Here is an 18,234-nt window from a genome sequence, read left to right as displayed (position 1 = left end):
GAGTCCCCAAACAAAATTTCTGTTATTCTTGAAGGGTCAAAGTAATACTGTTGCCTAGTGCTTGACACTTGTACATACATAAGCAATTCGTAACAGATCCAGTGGAGGGGATATATTTATTCTCTTTAAAGTAGTAAACCACAATTTTTGAAAAACTGATGAATATATTTTTAGAGGAAAGTAAATAAAAATGTATTCTTTGCCTGAGACCTTGAGGGCAAGTTTCTCTTTAAAAGATGTTTTATGGTCACCATATCAAACTGAAGATGAATTAGGTTTTATAATCTAACAGAGGAAGCATAGGTCAGAATTGAGACTCTCTGATACAGCTGCAGGCAAATGCTGTTATGGTTTCTGACTCCAGCCAATTCCACTAATCTTTCATTTCTGTATCCAGCAAATTCTTTCTTTTTTTTTTTTTTTTTTTTTTTTCAATAAAAAAGTTAGCCCAGGAAAAAATGTTTTGTAATTGAAATGATGATGTCAGTTGAATGCAGTGATTGTACCTGACAATACTGCAAAAGGTTATTTCAACAAGATGCTATTTAAGGATCTAATCTTCTCTCATAGTTTCGTGTTTGGGAAATTAATAATGTAATGAAATCCATCCATTTTCATCCTGTCTGTCCCTCATTTTTGTACAGTCTTCAGTGCAGTCATGTTGTTAATTTAACTATTTCTGTCGGCTGTTTTAAAGTAAGTTATGGTAGAGAGCAAATTTAAAAAAGTTAAAGTTCTATATACTTCCATACAAAAAAAAAAACCCAAACCCAAAAAACCCAACCAAACTTCTCGGAGAGAGTGTGTCACCATCTGCAAGTCAAATAATTTACATGACTATTTGAATATTTTTTTTCTCAGTTATAAATCCAAGTAGTCTAATATACCAGGCCACTGCTTTCCGAGGGAATTGCTAGTTTCAAAGAAAAACAGCCTTATTTACTGTGGAGAACAGTTAATGAAAACTCCAATGTCTGGGTCTATTACAGAACTTTAAAGTGAATACAATCCATAATTATCATTTAATAGAGTTTCTTTCTACCAACTCCTAAAAGTAATCACATATTGCAGTAATGCAAAAAATGTAATCACATTCTACATCCTATTAATAGCCTACTGTGTTACCAAGTTTTTCAGCTGAGACTATCTTCCATACTTCCATAGAAAACATGAGATAATGGCTTATCACATGCTGTGATAAAACACTGAATTACTTTTGCACTGTTTACTTACATTATACCACATAAATAAACAGCACTGTGTTTGCCCAGGCCCTGTTCAATTTTACTCCCATTGAAGTCAGAGCTTCAAAAGAGTGGTGGAGGTTCATGGCACTTCACAGTAAAGAGATGGACTTTCAGCAAGTGGGTTTCCTGCTTTTAATCCTGCTGTGTCCTAAACTGAAACGCCCTTGACTCGGCTTGGCTCACCTTGTGTGGAGGCCTGGCACACAGCCAGCGTTGCTGGAAGGGTTGCAGCCACCTTGCTTTACCGTGCTGCACAAGGACGAGTTACACCTCAGTGGCAAAGGCTAGGTGTAGCCGTGTTCCCAAATCCACAGCATAGTGCTTCACAAAGACTGAAATTAAGTTTGCGAGTCCCCTAAAATCGGTGACTAAAATCCACTTTGTTTTAATAGAAACAAGTCCTCTGGCTCTCAATTTCAGACCTTCGTAATCAAGACATTTTGAAACATATGTACAAGAAAGTTACCGGATTTTGCCATGGATTAGCCACAGCAATTGCTACTGCCGGGTAATGATTTTAGAGAGTTGGACCCCTGAAAGTGCTTGTTTCCTGCTGAATCAGCACTCATATTCTGATATAGGTGGTAATGTTCACAACTACAGTCAGCTGCTTAAATCTAGAAGCCTCCTTACACAATATATATGCTAACAAGCTCCAAAAGCTAAGCTACATTTGCCTGTATGTAAAGGAAAAAAACTGGAAAACTCTCAAGAAGATCACCAGAGATAAAGATGAAAATCAAAGGCCAGGAAGATCACTCTAAAGATCACCACGAAGTCATGCAATTTTAACTTCTAATTGTGAAGATTTCATGGAGAGTATAGGTAATCTTCACTTACAATAGTGTTGGATATTGGATATCCCAGACAATAATAGCTGGAAAATGAGAGTGTATTTTTCCGGATGGTGTTGAGATGGCTGTTTTCTTCCTTCTGTCTGGTGTTAACCCCCAATGTGTTTGTTAAGACTGTCAGTCAAGTAGCTCCCATATGTGTTAAGTAGTAGTTTTAAGCTGGTATTGACATTTAACTTCTGTTTCTTGGCTTAAAAAATGCCATTATACCTGGATTATAGTTAAACTCCTGGGACTTGGAAATAATGAAAAAGCAAGAATGAGAATACTAGCTTGGATTATATATTATCTTTTATCTAGGTAAAAGGGGGTTGTTTTTTTTTCCTCTTACAGATATTTTGTTTCTTCTAAATGTGAGAAGTGAACATAAACAAACAAAAAAAAAACTTTTAAAAATGACCTTTTAGAGTTGATATATGCTAGTCCTTTGTAAAGTTTAGCCAGGCATGTTGATTAGATTTTTCTTTTTAAAAAATGTTAAAATAGAAATGACTGCAAGTTAAACCAGATAAATCAACCATTGGATCAAATTGAGCCTTAGTGTAATGTAATTGACTGCAGTGGAATTGGCCAGTCTGTATAAATGAATAATATGCTATTCTTTTTCTTATTTCTAGTTAGGAATACTATTTAAGCTGCCAAAATTTAAGAAAAATATGACATGATGTGACGTGATATAACATAATACATATAGACAGCAGACTAAATATATTAATATATGATAATGCCTGTGTTTCCTTCCATATTGCCTTTGCAGCCTCTAGGCAGTTGTAGCTCAGCCCACTACTAATGTTCATACTTTTTTGCTACAAGAATAATCTGTCCTATTACAATCTTTTATTTAACAGAGCAGATCTTTGTTCTCATATTGAGGAAATGAATTATTAAATGAATTTTAGAGAACTCTGTGGAGTAGTTTTATTCTATATCAATATATTTTGGTTCAAGTATTACTTGATAGGTTAATAGGTATTAGATGTTACATTTCTATTTATACCAAATTGTTATAAGTCCATTAATTTAAAGTCCTAAAATAAGAGTCCTATCACACAGACACTGATATCACTAAAGTCCTTTAAAAATTTGTGCTACAAAGCCTAGCTGGGCAAATGTCGCATGTAAACATTTAGGAGGTTAGAAGGACTGAAAAGAGATGAAGGGCACCTCCAAAACCTAAAAGTAATAACCGATCAGATCTTTATCAGCTTCTCTGTCCTTAGCAAACGCGACCATCCTGTAAAGGAGAAGTTAACAAGCTGTTTTCTATCCAGACATTTTTTGTGAGACTTCAGTATCAGAAGGACTACAGTTCTGTCACGCTGAGGTAACTGTGCTGGGCATCAGGTGTGGTGGCCCTGGAAGGAGAGGTGTAGATATGGGGAGATGAATTAATCTGGCATGTAACAAACAGATCTGATCTAGGACAGTCCTACAAAAATTTCATCCTTGCTGGTAGAAGTTATTAGTGGGAGAGTCAGATAAGCAGGGTCCTAGTGCAAACATCCTTCTTATTCCATAAATTGACCCCTGTCCACAAAATCTGGGGACAGTTTCAGATCTTGTCCTCCATCAGGGGTACTGCCTGCAAGGCTGGTTAGTATAAAGCAAGAATACTTCTCTTTTGGTATAATTTATTCACAAACTTTCATGGAAATAGCAGTGATTAGATCATTAAGAGAGGTTTTATTATTTGCATTATTAAATTCTGGAATTTATGCTGACTCTTCAACAGGAAAATGATTAATCTTCTGCAGTATCCTGAGGCAATAGTAAAATGGGTACCGTCGGAGGTGAATTACCCCTCCCTTAGTAGATAAAAGAACCATTCTTTTATTTTTTCCCTGTCTGTTATATAGTGAAAAATAAAGAACACAGCAAAACAGAAAAGGTTGTGTGAAGTAAATCCTCATCCTAAAATAGTTTTTGAAGGTCTGAAAGCCACAGATATGATTGTTTCATTTTATTTACTTCAGGATGTTTACAATTTTATTAACTTGGTTCAGTGTGAGAACTGAGAAACAAAGAGCACAATAACGAAACGCTGTCCATCTGTCCTAGCCTGTGTCCGGTGCGGCCAGGAGCAGGAAGCACTGGCTGTCTCATCCCAGCGTTTCATGTCACCCGTTCCCTTTCAAATGCTTGTGCCCCAGGAGGTGTGAAGGACCCTCCGAAACGACCCCCCGTGGCTAGGCAGCAGCTGGGCTCCCACCTGCCCCAGGAGGCCCTTGGCAGGCCACCGCTGGGATGGAGCAACACTGCAGCCCTTCCTCCCTCCACACAGCTCAAAACGTGCCCAGACACACTGTGCCTGCACGATCGAGCTTTCTGAGTAACACAGGGTCTGATAAAATACTGCTTATGTTAGCGTTAACAGAAAGAGGTCGACACTGAGGCTCAGATCTGCTAATACACAGCAAATGTTGGCTTCATTTGGGTGGGAGTCTTGTTAACACAGACCATTTTTGTACAGATTTCTGCCTGCCATTCCTGTGGGTCTGACACCACAAACTGTAAATCAGAGAGAGTTGGGGGTTTTTTCCCTCCACTGAAGGCTTTAATTCTGGAAAGAGACTAGAACCAGCCCAAAGAGCAACACCAAGGCTAAGTCATGATGGTAGTTGATGAATCTTGTGAGTTTCCCAGAAAGTTACTGGAGTGACAGAAGGAGGTACTAACAGAGAAATTTTGTGTTCCTTGTGTTGCCCTCATCACCCTAAAATAATTAAAGTTGAGCGTGGTACTATATGAATGAAAGGCTATACTGTGATTGCTCTGGGGTCATTAGGAAGGTGATACTTTGTACTGCTCCATTATACAAATAATGCTAAGGCATCTGAAAATCCAGAGCTGTTGCAGCAAGATAGATTTTTTTTATATATTTTTAATAAGAGGATGACTTTGTGGAAAAAATAATGAAGACTGTCTCTCTTTAAACAGATAACACAGCAAGCGTTCTTGTTAGACGTGAAGGATTTAGTCGCCAAAAGCAAGATTTATACCTTCTTCCTATTGTAATAAGCGATGGTGGAGTCCCCCCTATGAGCAGCACCAACACCCTCACCATTCGGGTCTGCGCCTGTGACAGCAATGGCTCCTTGCTCTCCTGCAATGCAGAAGCCTACATCCTCAATGCTGGATTAAGCACCGGAGCTTTAATTGCCATCCTTGCTTGCATTGTGATTTTGTTAGGTAAGAAAGTTCTTTACTCATTACTTTTCTATACTTGTTTGTGTTTAAAAAAAATTAACCTTGCCTTTGGCTCCAAGATGGAGAACCAAATCTTAATTCCTTAGCTTTTATTTTTATAGGAGTTACTAATCTGCCTAGCTGAAATGCAGTATGTGATAACTGCAATAGCAGACACCAATGAATTTGTCTAGGTGTGCTCAGAGAATGTCCTTTTGTGGCCTAATATCAGTTAATCAGGGACACTGTTTACAGGAGGTCGTGACACACAGTTTTAAGTTTTGTGATCTTCCCTGGATGACAAGTTCCTTATTGAGGTCAGCCAGGATTAACGGCTCCTACCAGCTATTTCCCTCTGACTCCTCTTGTGTTGAAGACAAATGATTGGCTCTAAAGACTAGCTTTTAAGAAAGTGCTGTAAAGCATTTGCTGATTATTTGAAAATACATAAAATGTTTTATTTTGCTCATAGGAATTTATAGTCTTTCTTTTCTTATGTATTTTAAAGTTATTTTATAGAAATTTGAAATGAGAAGGAACACAGCAACAAAGACATCTGTTTTGAGGTTGCTGAAGAAAAAATCCATTTTTGTGGAAATGAGACATAGAATTAGAGTAAAGCTTTGAGCGTACAAGAGAGAATAAAGTTTCATCTTTGTTTTGTTGCAGATATACACATGACTGGGCTGCCCAAAGGCAGTGTCATAGTGTTCATGCAGCGCTGGGGGCCCACAAATGCTTTTGTTGAATTAGTCTTGCAATAATGAGCAATTAGTAAGAGCGATGGTATTCAGCCCAAGTAGAAACCTCCAAATCTGTATGTTCAGTTCCGCGTACAAACACCAGTGCTTTTACCTGGCTAGGTATGCTAAAAATGCAGATGTTTGCAAAAACACATGATGAAGCACAGCACAAAAGCTGAGGTTTCAGTGAATGCGATAAGCTGTTTATAAAGGAGCTACTACTGTCTGAGAGTGCAGTCTAACTTGCTTTTTTTCCCCCTGTAGTTATTGTAGTGTTGTTTGTAACACTGAAAAGGCAGAAAAAAGAACCTCTGATTGTTTTCGAAGAAGAAGATGTCCGAGAGAACATTATTACTTATGACGACGAAGGTGGAGGAGAAGAAGATACTGAAGCTTTTGACATAGCTACGTTGCAGAACCCTGATGGCATCAATGGATTTATTCCTCGTAAAGACATAAAACCTGAGTATCAGTATATGCCAAGACCAGGGCTTCGGCCAGCTCCTAATAGTGTTGATGTTGATGATTTCATCAACACCCGAATACAAGAGGCTGATAATGATCCGACTGCTCCTCCTTATGACTCTATTCAGATCTATGGCTATGAAGGAAGAGGCTCAGTGGCTGGTTCACTTAGCTCCTTAGAGTCAGCAACAACAGATTCTGATTTGGACTACGACTATCTACAAAATTGGGGACCTCGATTTAAGAAACTTGCAGACTTGTATGGCTCCAAAGACACTTTCGATGATGATTCTTAACAATAAAGTTTAAGATTTGGCCTTAAGAACTGTGTCCAATGTTCTGAAGAATCCAGAAGAAATGTAAGCAGGTATTTTTTTAAAAATCAAGAAAAATCTCATTTAAACATTTAAGTTTGACAGAGAGGATTCCTTTGATAAAAAAGGACATAAAAGTGGTAAATACTGTGAAGTACCTTTTCCTACAAAAGGCAAATATAGAAGTTGGCTGCCAACTTCACTAAAGGAAAAAACCCACTTAAGAAATACAAAATATTTAAATGAAGGAAAATGCTAAATGTGAACCTACAAATAAGGGAAATCTTTTATGTATTGTGAACATCTAAATCTTTTATGTCAAAGAAGCTTCCACAAATTAGAAAAGATAACAGTTCTGAGCTGTAATTTCGCCTTAAACTATGGACACTCTATATGGTAGTGCATTTTTAAACTTGAAATATATAATATTCAGCCAGCTTAAACCCATATGATGTATGTACAGTACAATGTACAATTATTATGTCTCTTGAGCATCAAACTTGTTACTGCTGATTCTTGTAAATCTTTTTGCTTATACTTTCATCTTGAACTAATACGTGCCAGATATAAAAACTCTGTCTTGTTGCGGTGGGAGGCGCCCTATTTCTATGTCATTTTTAATGTATCTATTTGTACAATTTTAAAATTCTTATTTTAGTATACATACAAATATCAGTATTCTGACATGTAAGAAATGTTACAACATCACACTTATATTTTATGAACATTGTACTGTTGCTTTAATATGTGCTTCAATATAAGAAGCAGACTTTGAAATAAACTGATCCTTTTTTAATTCTTGTTCTGGTTATTAAGCATATAAGGAAAAACATAGTGTTTCTAATGTCCCATTTATAGTTCTGACTAATTTACTACAATTGTGACCTTTTAATAGCCTTATTTATTATGTGTTTGTAGTTGGTTTGTTGCCTTGTTAAGTGATTATTTAAAAATCAAGTACATTTTACAAATGTTTTTTAGATTAAAAAAAATGTAATGTCTGGTGAACATTTTGTACCCTCTATCTACAGCTTGTGGCTGCTCCCAGAACACAGTAATAATCTGCATATAATACTACTGTGTTTTCTGGATAAAATTAAGTGTAACACTTTTCAGTATTTCCCATGTAATATGCATTTATCTTATATCTTAGAAATTCCAGAGGTTTCAGAAATGACTTTGTAAGTGGACAGGAGTATTCTGTACTTACAATTTACTCCAGGCTTGTGAATTTCCGTATCTGTGCTAAGCTTCTGCGGGTTCTAGAGACTTAAATCTGACCCAGTTTAGCTATAAGTTCCCTAAAGATTATTCTACCTGACAATTACCTTACCTGAGTAGTAATTAAGATTCTGGCACTTTTTTTTTTTTTTTCTTTTGATTTTTTTTTTTCCATTTACTGCAGTAGAATAGCATCGTCTACTGATAGGAAGGCATTTTAATTTGTGATGGCAGAAATACAGAGTGCTTTCAGAGTTGTTCTTTGTAATGTATGTTTTTAATCGAAAAATGATCTATAACTTTTTATATTAGTTCAGAATGAGCAAGGGATTGGAATATGTTCTGCGCATCAACATTTTCAGCAGCTGTGTACAGCTGTACTTCTGCTAAATTTAATATAGTTTGCTGTTTAGGGTCAGAGATCAGCAGCTGCAATATGGGAAGAGGCAATAAATAGAAATGATATACATTTTTCTACCGTTCATTTTACAGACCCTGTCCTTCATTTGCAGTCAGATACCAAACTGCTCGATCTGAGAGGAAATCTGGTCTGTTGGTGTATTGCTTTTCTGAAGACCCCCCATATATGTAGTTAGATTAAAATTTAACTTGTTAAAATTATGAATGATGTTTCAGCTCTATATTCATAACATATTCACTTGTCCCATTATATCCCTATGTTTTATAAGGCAGAGTTTGCTAAATCAGCAGATTTGCTCTACAATGTTTATTGTAATATTTCACCTTATTATAGCTGTATGCATTCTATATAATTCTATAGTTTATTATTAACTTGGTTCAAATTTCTTTGGTTGTTGATTTTTCTCTGTTTATAATCCAAAGAATATTTTGCTAGATTTGCACATTTCTCCATTATAAATTTAAATAAACATTAAAAAATGAAATGAGTATCAATTTACAAATTAACAGATTGAAATAAAGTTAAAAAAGTCATTTGTAGGACTCCATCCTCATTGATGCTATCTGGGTTTATTTCACTTTTGAGCAAGTTTTAGCATTAATAACTGCATTTTCTACATTTTTATGTTTAATTTTTAAGAAGGACATTGTCGACTACATTTTTTAATAGTTTTAAATGCTTTGAGTTTTAGTCTCTATTGTTTGTAGCACTCTCATAGATGCTTGGAAATAAATTTTCTTTCCCTGCTGGTTTTGTCCTTTTTCATTTGATTATTTTTCCCCTTCCCAGTGACTATGCAATTATCATACTGCTTTATTAAGTTAGTCTTGCTAATCTCAGCCAACACTACCGCTGAAATGCTGGGAATTATACTCATTACGTATCATCTGCAACACCCCAAATGAACAGCGTGTTTTGGCACTACGACAGGACATTTATTTGTGTTAAACTTCACAGCAGTGGTCACCGGAGTCTCAGGCTTATAATCTGAGAGCATAAAAACCAGCCCAGCAGCGCTGGGTTAGTCCCTGACACAAATCAGAAAGGACTGTGGGCTGGGGCTGTAGTTCCTTGCGGTGATCCCAGGGATCTGAGCAGCCTGAGAAGGGATTTACTTGCCTGAATTACTTTAGCACAGGCGCTCGCACTCTTCCCGACTGAGCTCAGGGAAGGACCGAGCCTTGCGTCCATGGAAGGCAACGGAAAGATTAATTACAACTTCAGTGGGTTTGGAGACAAACCCTACTTAAAAGGAGGATTGTTACGAGTAAGCCAGGTAGGTAAGGGACAGAAGCAAGTGCAGGTGATGTTTTGGCCTCTCCTTTCCTTCTTGTGAGTCCTGCCTGAGGCATCATTTGGCAGGGGGACACAACAAAACCCCCCCAAATACCCTCAGTAACAGGCAGTGTGACACTACCAGAAGTGATGTTTATTCTGCGAACTGAGCACATGCCTGTGCTCCTGTTGGCAAAAACACAGAGCTCCTTGTCTAGCTGCTTATTGCCAGGAGCATTTGCATCTGACACGCTCCCCGTCTCACGTATATCCACCATGCGTTTGTACACAATTCCTCTCATCACTGGCAAGAAGCAATTAGGTATGCAAGTTCAGCGCTGGTTGCTAAGGGAACTCTCAAAACTTACATTGATATGGAAGAAGAGGGTTTGTTTGGGATATTTTAGATTGCCTCTGTCATGTTCTTGCCATTATGTCAAGCGGTTTTTGATACCATGTCAAGGGGTACAAGCTTGCCACCAGCATTTAGGTAATCCTGTGCGAGATCACGCCTCAGAAACTGATACGACCACAGATGAGAACATCTAAGTAATTTGCATGTTTTCTTGGCTCCATATCATTGACTGACTGACAAAATAAAATGCTGAATTTTACCATGTTGGAGCTGATAAGCTTGCAGAAGCAGCGAAGAATAAGAATTTAAATCAGGCTCACAAAGAGGCAGCCTTAGCTTTATGGGAACCAAAAGCCTGGAATACTTTTATGTCTTCCCCACCCAGCAGAATTCTCAGAACTCCACGTTCTCATTGAGTACCTCAATAACAAACAATCAAGGTAGGCTCTGTGCAGGCTTCCACTTTGGTGGCTGATCAAGGCACTGAGCTACTGAAAAGCTGAACGATCAGCACCAGAACCATATTTTTAAAAAGAGAGAGAGCAGAAGGGAGAGAGAAAGAGAGGAAAAAAGAATGGCTTGTGAAGTAATGCATGAGCTTGTCAGAATTAGTTAAATGCCAGTCTCTGGAGGTTTGCTATTGCTTTCGCTAATTTGGGCTGAGACTGGAGATCAACAAGTTTGACCCAGTTCCAGGTCAGTGAACTGGCCCAGGCAGGCTAGTGAATAAAGTTTTCCATTATTTAATATCACTAATCTCAGCATTCAATAAGGAAGGCTGTTTCAAATCCTTGACTGACCAGGCTGGGTTGACTATGAATACCCAAGTCACAAGCAGAACAATTTTCACCAACCCTGATTTGTAGATTCATAGTCATTTGAAAATCATGCTGCTTGTAGCTCCATACAATGACCTGGGCCTTGCCTGCACACCAGCTTTAGCTTAGTATTTGTTACTCCCTCCCTTAGTAACTGCAAACTGTTTCCCAGATTAGGTCTCATGCCTTCTCACAGCAGAGGGAGCACGGAAGCTGCAACCTGATGCACAGATAGCAGCTTTGCACATATGACACCATAACTTCACATGTGCATACACACACTGGTTGTTGCCCATTGTACATTGGATGTACATGAGAAGTACATCCAAGACCTCCTACCTCCTGGGCAGAGGTGGTGGCTGTGCATAACAGGGGCAAGTGTTTACACATGTAGGGGTTTCTGCAGGGTACATGGAGCATTTCAGGTTTCTCCATGGAAAGAAAGAAAACACATATGCCCAAAGAGGGGGAGACCTGCTTGGACTGTGTGTGGCTTTACAAGGACCTCTTCCCAGGTCAGAGAAGTGCCCTTTTCAAGAGTCTTTCAGACTTTCTGTTGGAATTTGCATTCTATAAATAATTAAGTGTTAAATGGGGAGGGGAATTGAACCTGAGATTATCAAAGTCCTTGTGAGGGCTCTAACTGCCAAACTCAAAAACTGATTTATATTTTCTATTTTAAGTTGTACTTGTTTAATCCATTTGTGGTTGCTTATAACTGCATCAAAAACCAGCCGAAGCACCAGCCAGGCTGATGGGCAAAGCACTCCATGGCTGGGGCAGGGGAAGCTGCTTTGGAGTGACAAATTCATAGCTGGTATGGATGGGGAGTAAAACATCATCTGCTAAACCACACTGCCAGGAGGTGAGAAGAAGTAAACACATCTGTCATTTGCTGCATTTCTTTTTATGTTTTTAAAATCAGGACAGATATGTAATTACTTACCTAAGTCTAGGAGAAGACGTCTGGTTTACCTTGAGTCCTCTTGGCTAGGGCTGTTTGTTAGGCTCTTGATTGTAGGGATGCTCTTTTAAAAGAAATAGAAAAGCTTAATATTTTAAAAACTAGAAAGAAAAAAAAAATATTTAAAAGACTTTTAAAGCTATCCCCAAATTTTAAAACATGCCTAAGATTTTTGGTGGTTAGTGAAAGAGACTTAAACTTTGTGACTGCTTTGGACTGAAGTTACTGACTGCTTTCCTTTTTTTAAAAATAAATATGGTTTTCACTTTTTTTTATTGACCAAATCCATATGCTGTTCTCCAGGCCTTTTTGCAAGTGAAGGGTTTATTTTGTTGTTGTTGTTGTCTTCTTTTCCAACCTAAACGATTCCACGAATCCATGACTCATTACTTTGGCTGCCAAGGCAAATTTCCTCCAGCTCTAGCACCAGCAGGCCTTGCAGACATACCACTCCACTCACAAAGCTGCTTTATAAATATGAAGCACTTCTGTATTGTTCTTTATGATATATGGAGGTCTTAAGGGGCCCAGGAGTGTGTGTGGCTTTTTTTTTGTTTGTTTTGGAGCTGTAATGCTTTCACTTCCACGACTATAAAATTGCTTTTCCATGCTTGCACGCTGTGCTCATTGCCCTATCTCTGGGTGGTAAGGAGCAATTTTTCAGGGAGTAATATACTCCCTCATACTTGGCAGGGTGTCTTTGGAAAGCTCCATTGTTCCTCTGTCGCCAAAGATGGCCTTCTTTCCAGGAGACTATTCTCCCTGCTGCAGCCTGAGCTCATATTTTCCTTCTTATTAGCACACTGAAGAAAGTCATCATTAATCAAATGCAAGCACATTTAGCAAAGTTCAATGTGTATGAAAAATTTATGTCAACCTTTAGGCTCTATGACAGCCCCAAGGCTTCACTTAATAAGTTCTATAATGACTTACTGTTAATGGCCGATTCACATTATCTCTTTGAGGTCTATTGGGCCTTTCAGTAACATTTTCTATTATTGATTATGGAGCTGTTGTACCTTATCAAGACATATAAGCAAAACTGTTGTTTATGTTCTTTGTTTTCTAAAATGGAAAGTTGGATGCTTCAAACTGTAAAAACTCACAGAACATCATTTTCACCCATGTTAATTTACGTGGCTCTAGGACATTACAATAGTGAATGAAAAAGTAGCTATTTGTGGGGGTCTGGCAGAAGCTTTTGGAAATTACTAGAAATTTGACATATCTTGTCCATTGATTTAGCAGAAATCTACACTTCAAAAACTGTCATCATCCAACCATCTATCACCCTTGCTAACAGTCTCAGAAGAGGTCAAAGACAGAATGGCTGAGTGCCCTAGCTTCTGCAGTTTTGGTCGCTAATGAATCATATTTAAGCTCAGACATTTAATTTCTTTCAGAATTCTTTCTGGGGAAAATAATTATAAAATTCAAAAGGGAAAGGTTTCTGACAGCTGAGCACTGCCTATTCCTGTGGCTTTACAAAATGGTCCAGCAAATGCTTTTCACTAAACACAATCTCTTAAGATGGCTCAGTACTCAGAATTGTATTATTTTCTAAAGCCTAGATCTTGTATACACTTACTATTTAGCATGTTGACAATGTTTATTACTGTGAATAAATAGTAGCACACATAATAGTAAGTATAATGTGGTAACACTACTGTAATCTAAGTGATCCCACACTACTGGAAGCTAGTGTCTCTCACTGTGTTGAAACATCGTTAAATGAAAGAATATGAACACTTTATATGCCTACACATACTGCTACTCCACTGCAGACTGCTCTGAAGTGCCGGGTGTCATGTAAAATTCCTTTCATGAAGAAAAAATCCTCCAATAACACGTAAGCATCCCACTAAGAATCACTAAAATGGCATTTTTTTTGTCATGGCCACCCAAAGAGAACTGATTGTATGTTTCATTCATGTAAGTAATAATATGCAACTGTAGTAAAGGAAAAAATATAGAAGACGAAAGTAAATAAAGCCATAGGACTTGCTTTAAAACATTCTGAAAAAGCAAGAAGACAACAGCAGGAATTCGTTGTATTGAGAGATACTGTAAATCACCAGCCAGGTCAGCACCTACTATTGAGCCACTATAACACATAGATCAAAATTTAAGTCTGTCTTCCTTGCTGTCCCCTCCTCCCCTTTCCCGTCTTGCTCACAAAACTAAACTTTCTCCAAGTGCGGAGATGATGCAAGGTCAGAAGCCACCTTACTGAACACGCCACCACACCAGCACCCAGAACACAGATCAGAGGCATTTCATCTGTTTGGGTTTTTTGGGTTTTTGTGTTTGGGTTTTTTTTTTGTTGTTGTTGTTGCTGTTGTTTTTGTGGTTTGGTGTGGGTTTTTTTTTTGTTTGGATTTTTTGTATGTGCCCAATTGTGCACTGTAAAATCACTTAATACTAACTGGATCGATTCGTAGATACATGGCATGGCTTTTGCACTACCATCTTCATGCTTCTGACGCTGGCCCAGCAGCCCGGTAGAAGTGGACAAGTACATTCAGAAATCTGCTGGCTGCTTTTCAAGTGAGATCACAGTATAAACAAGCTATTTATCACCAAACTCTTTAAAGAATTAAAAGCTGTGCATAACCCTGAATATTCCAAGGAGACTATTGCTGGTAAACTGCTCTCAGCCATAGCGGATAATCAGAAACTTTAGCAAAAAAGCTTTGCTATTAACTCTGCTACAAAATAAAGAGGGCATCTGTACTTGACTGTAATAAAAAGCTAGTGCAAAATGTCTGCATGATACTAACAGAGACCAGAGTTTTAATGAGAGCTGGGGAAAAAAGAATGACTAGAATTTCTGAATGTTTATTTGCCCTTGGTGGATTATGAGATGATATGAAAGTCCCTGCTTTTTTTAGTCCAGAGGTCAGTATGGAGTTGTGCTAATGAAAGTGCATTAGACTCCCACTGCACCTATAAAATTCAGAACCCAAACTAACCCTTCCAGTGCTGTACATGAAGCCACGTGCTGGCAATTCACTGCAGAACGGCCTCTTCCCATCACGCACGCCCGAGGTGAGCCAGATTTCAGCAGTCAGCTCTTCTGTTTACTTGGCACCACACAGGTGGCTGCAAAAACCTGTCTCCAAGAGCCTGGACTGCGTCCTTTCTTGTGACCTCCCTCACAAGCCTCAGGCGTTATCATTCTTTGCTACCGATTTATGTTGGCTGCAAAGTCTAAGGGCAAAATTTATGAGCTATTCCCGGGAGTCACAAGCTGGAATAGTCACTGATGGAGGGGGAATTCAGGGCTCACTGCCCAGCACCGGGGCACCCAGGCTGTCCTGGGAGCAGCGTAGGTGTGCCAGCGGCAGAGATGCATCTGCCAGGAGAACAATGCACTGTGACCAAACCATCAAAACCCACCACCCCCGTGGCTAGGAAAACACTTTTCATTTTGGGGAGTCAGGAAACAGCTGAAGAGAAGCATTTCTAGGACCACTGCCTGTATGCAAAGGACTGGGCAGCAGCAGAGGGGCTGAAGCAGAGGCAGCAGGGGGAGGAGGAGGTTCACCTTCAACCACCCCGGCCCCCCTGTGCTTCCTTCACTATCTGTCTTGAAAACCATTTCAGGGAAGAGTGGGAAAAGATTCAAGCAAACTATTTTGCGGCTGATTGGTAAAATGTCACATAGGGAGAGAAATAGAAGTCTACTAGACAGGCAAGATAATCTGAGCATGAACCAAGGTGTAAAAGGGATTCGGTTCTCAATTCTCTCCTCAGCCCCCATTCCCCAGCCAACACTTTGGTTGCATTGCCCTGACGGAGGTCTGACACTGAAGCATGGACAGGGAAGACAAATCAATGCAGGCAACAAGTTTGCTTCTGTGCTAGTAGGAATAGGGCTGCTTCGATGCCCTGCAGATCTGTTGGGGGTGCAACTTTTTAAAGAAAAAAGATCACTACTGACATCAAACATAACCCTGCAGCTCTTAAAATCACTTTCTCTCATAACCCCATTGATCTTTAAGAATAGTGACAGACCCCTAGAAAACTTTCATCTGTTCTCTGCTGGGTCACTTTAGCATCACGTCACGTTCTGGGAATCCCCTGTTGGGTTAGTACATCTCTGCTGTCATAGTGCTGAGGGAGTCAGAGCAGAACATTGCTGCAAAGCACGGGATAGCCTTTAAGTGCTCCACTCACCAAAGCTTCCTTCTTCACAGCTGAACAGCAGTGAAGCGGGGTGTCCAGCAGGTACAAGGCTACTGCACTTAATGGGCCAAACTAAGAGTTATTTATCTGCCAAAGAGCCTCTGTTGCTTTCTCAGAAAATTCAGAATTAGTCATTGTCTGTCATTTCAAATCACATCGTCATTTAAAGTCAGAAGACTTCATTGTTTGCATTGCTTTATTAGACCTGATTTCTGACACACGAACTCCTTTCCTTGAGGTTTCTCCAAGCACACTTCAGCACGCTTGTTTTACTCTATTCCTGCTACTCACAGGGAAGACTACATGCTCGATTTGGCGTCTGGTTTTTGTTGTTGTTTTCTTTCTTGATATTATTTAGAGTACATTTAAAACGTGTTCTGCTTGCCACCCTGAGTACTCTATTAATATCCTTGCCACAAGCATCCAGAACTCAGTGTATTACTCTCCGTCAAGAAAATTTAGGGATAATTTCAGTTAAAGATCAGTGTTGCCATGGAGGGGCAGAATATCACTCTGGTCAGTTTAATGAATAAATAGGGTGAATACTAATTCATTGCTCACTTCCACAGGTCCTTCTGGTTCACTTGCAGAGGCTACAAGGAGCACAGATATTGCCTAAGCAATAAGGGCAGTTTGTAAAGTTTAGGGCCCATATTAATCACAAATAAGGTCAGAGGAATCACTAGGGTTATGCTAGGGAGAAAGGTGGCCATATGCAAATTTAATGCAGAATAGTCTCACCCTGCCAAAGAAAAGAGAAAGAAAAACACAGAGGGTTTTAGGCACTGCCAGTGCATATTATTCAACTTTCATTAGCTCTCCTAAGAACAAGCCAGAGAATTGAATTTGGATTCTTGCTGCAATGCTAAACCGCAGCCCATCTGTTTTCCATTCCCAACAATGGAGAGACCAAAATTTATGCAAAAAAAATTTTGCTCTAGGATTCAAAGGTTTAAATAGCAGTTACCTCAAAATCTGGTGCATCGCCCCTCTTTCCGAGACGCATTTTAGAAGAGCGTTTTGTGTTCAGGCTTCTTACGCCTGTGTTTGAACACTGTTTGAAGTGAGTCAGGAGTTTTGCTTGACAAACGGTTGCTGTGATCCAAGGCCCATATGGCTTGTTTTGGAGTGTGTAAAGGTCATTGCTTCTGTTAATACAACTAGTACAAATACTTCCCTGCCATCTGACGATGTTCCTCCTCATTCAGATTGGCAGCCATTTCCCCCCCACAATCTGGAATTTCCTTTCAATGTGGGTTGTTGAAGTGGAGATGATAACAGTTTTAAAATCAAAGGTTGAATGCTTCTGTTGAGTTATACTTGGAACCGACCATGTTCTGTACAGTGAGAACATCCCATATGGAAAGGACATATGTGTTGGATACAATAATACATAAATAGTGGATATAATTTTATGTAACCCTTATATTCTTCTAACAGTTACATATACTTCTGTAATGAGACAGGTGAAATAGATGACTTCACTACTGATATTTAAGTCCATATGTTGAAATCTTGCACAATAAATAGGGAGTTTGAAAGACAGATTTAATTGTTCACTATTTTTCAAACATTTGCATTGACACAAGACACACTTGAAAGCCCTGTTGACATGTTCTTACATAATAACACCGTAGACAGTACCGTAACTTCACAGTATGACATCCACCCTGGATGGACACGGACGGACACACACTCATAAACTGTCAAATAGAAAGTATTTAGACTCATTTCCCCCCTGAACTAGCTTAAAAACAAGTCAAGTTTTTGGAGGAACAGAGTAGGTGAAAAGTTTCTGTGAAAATGTTGAGAGCTAAGATTAAAAGAATCCTGACAACTGTTTTTGTCATGAAATTTCAGCATTGCTAAGATTTGGAACTGGGATGTGGAAACTGGCAGGAGGATAATCATGTCATCCCTGATCTCCACTTAGCTCTCCCTAAGAAAACCCATCCAAATGTAGAAAATGTATAAGCTTCAGAGGGGAAAAAACCAACAACAATAAAATAAAACAGCTTGCAGATGGTCAGTGAAGACCTATTATTACTTGGCAGCTAAATTCTCTAAGGAGTCTGGGCAGAATTTTTTCCAGCCCTCTCCTTGCCCTCCCCAGGCTCAGCACCAGCTCCCCCCAGACAAGCTTGAGCACTGAGCTGCCATTAAAACAGGATGTGGGAGGGGTC

General features: G+C 39.0%; 1 protein-coding gene and 1 long non-coding RNA gene across 4 annotated transcripts in view; one reads left to right on the top strand and one right to left on the bottom strand.

Annotated features, from left to right (window-relative positions):
- Window positions 1-9,200, top strand: part of CDH11 (cadherin 11) — a 247,215-nt gene extending 238,015 nt beyond the window's left edge. For all 3 annotated transcript variants that reach the window (XM_055818805.1, XM_055818807.1, XM_055818806.1), the window contains exons 13-14: window positions 5,039-5,290; window positions 6,295-9,200. In XM_055818805.1, the coding sequence (XP_055674780.1) occupies window positions 5,039-5,290; window positions 6,295-6,791 (749 nt within the window). In that variant the 3' untranslated portion in view covers window positions 6,792-9,200. The remainder of the gene's footprint in view (window positions 1-5,038; window positions 5,291-6,294) is intronic.
- The window catches only part of LOC114011713 (uncharacterized), a 34,574-nt gene that overhangs the window by 12,415 nt on the left and 3,925 nt on the right, over window positions 1-18,234 (bottom strand). Inside the window, exon 2 of the long non-coding RNA XR_003553762.2 lies at window positions 11,842-11,927. This is a non-coding gene — a long non-coding RNA (uncharacterized LOC114011713). The remainder of the gene's footprint in view (window positions 1-11,841; window positions 11,928-18,234) is intronic.

The sequence above is a fragment of the Falco peregrinus genome, chromosome 14 (assembly GCF_023634155.1).
Source record: "Falco peregrinus isolate bFalPer1 chromosome 14, bFalPer1.pri, whole genome shotgun sequence".
NCBI classification, from domain to species: Eukaryota; Metazoa; Chordata; class Aves; order Falconiformes; family Falconidae; genus Falco; species Falco peregrinus.
Note: the sequence above shows the minus strand (reverse complement) of the source record. Positions and strands in the feature narration are given on the sequence as shown.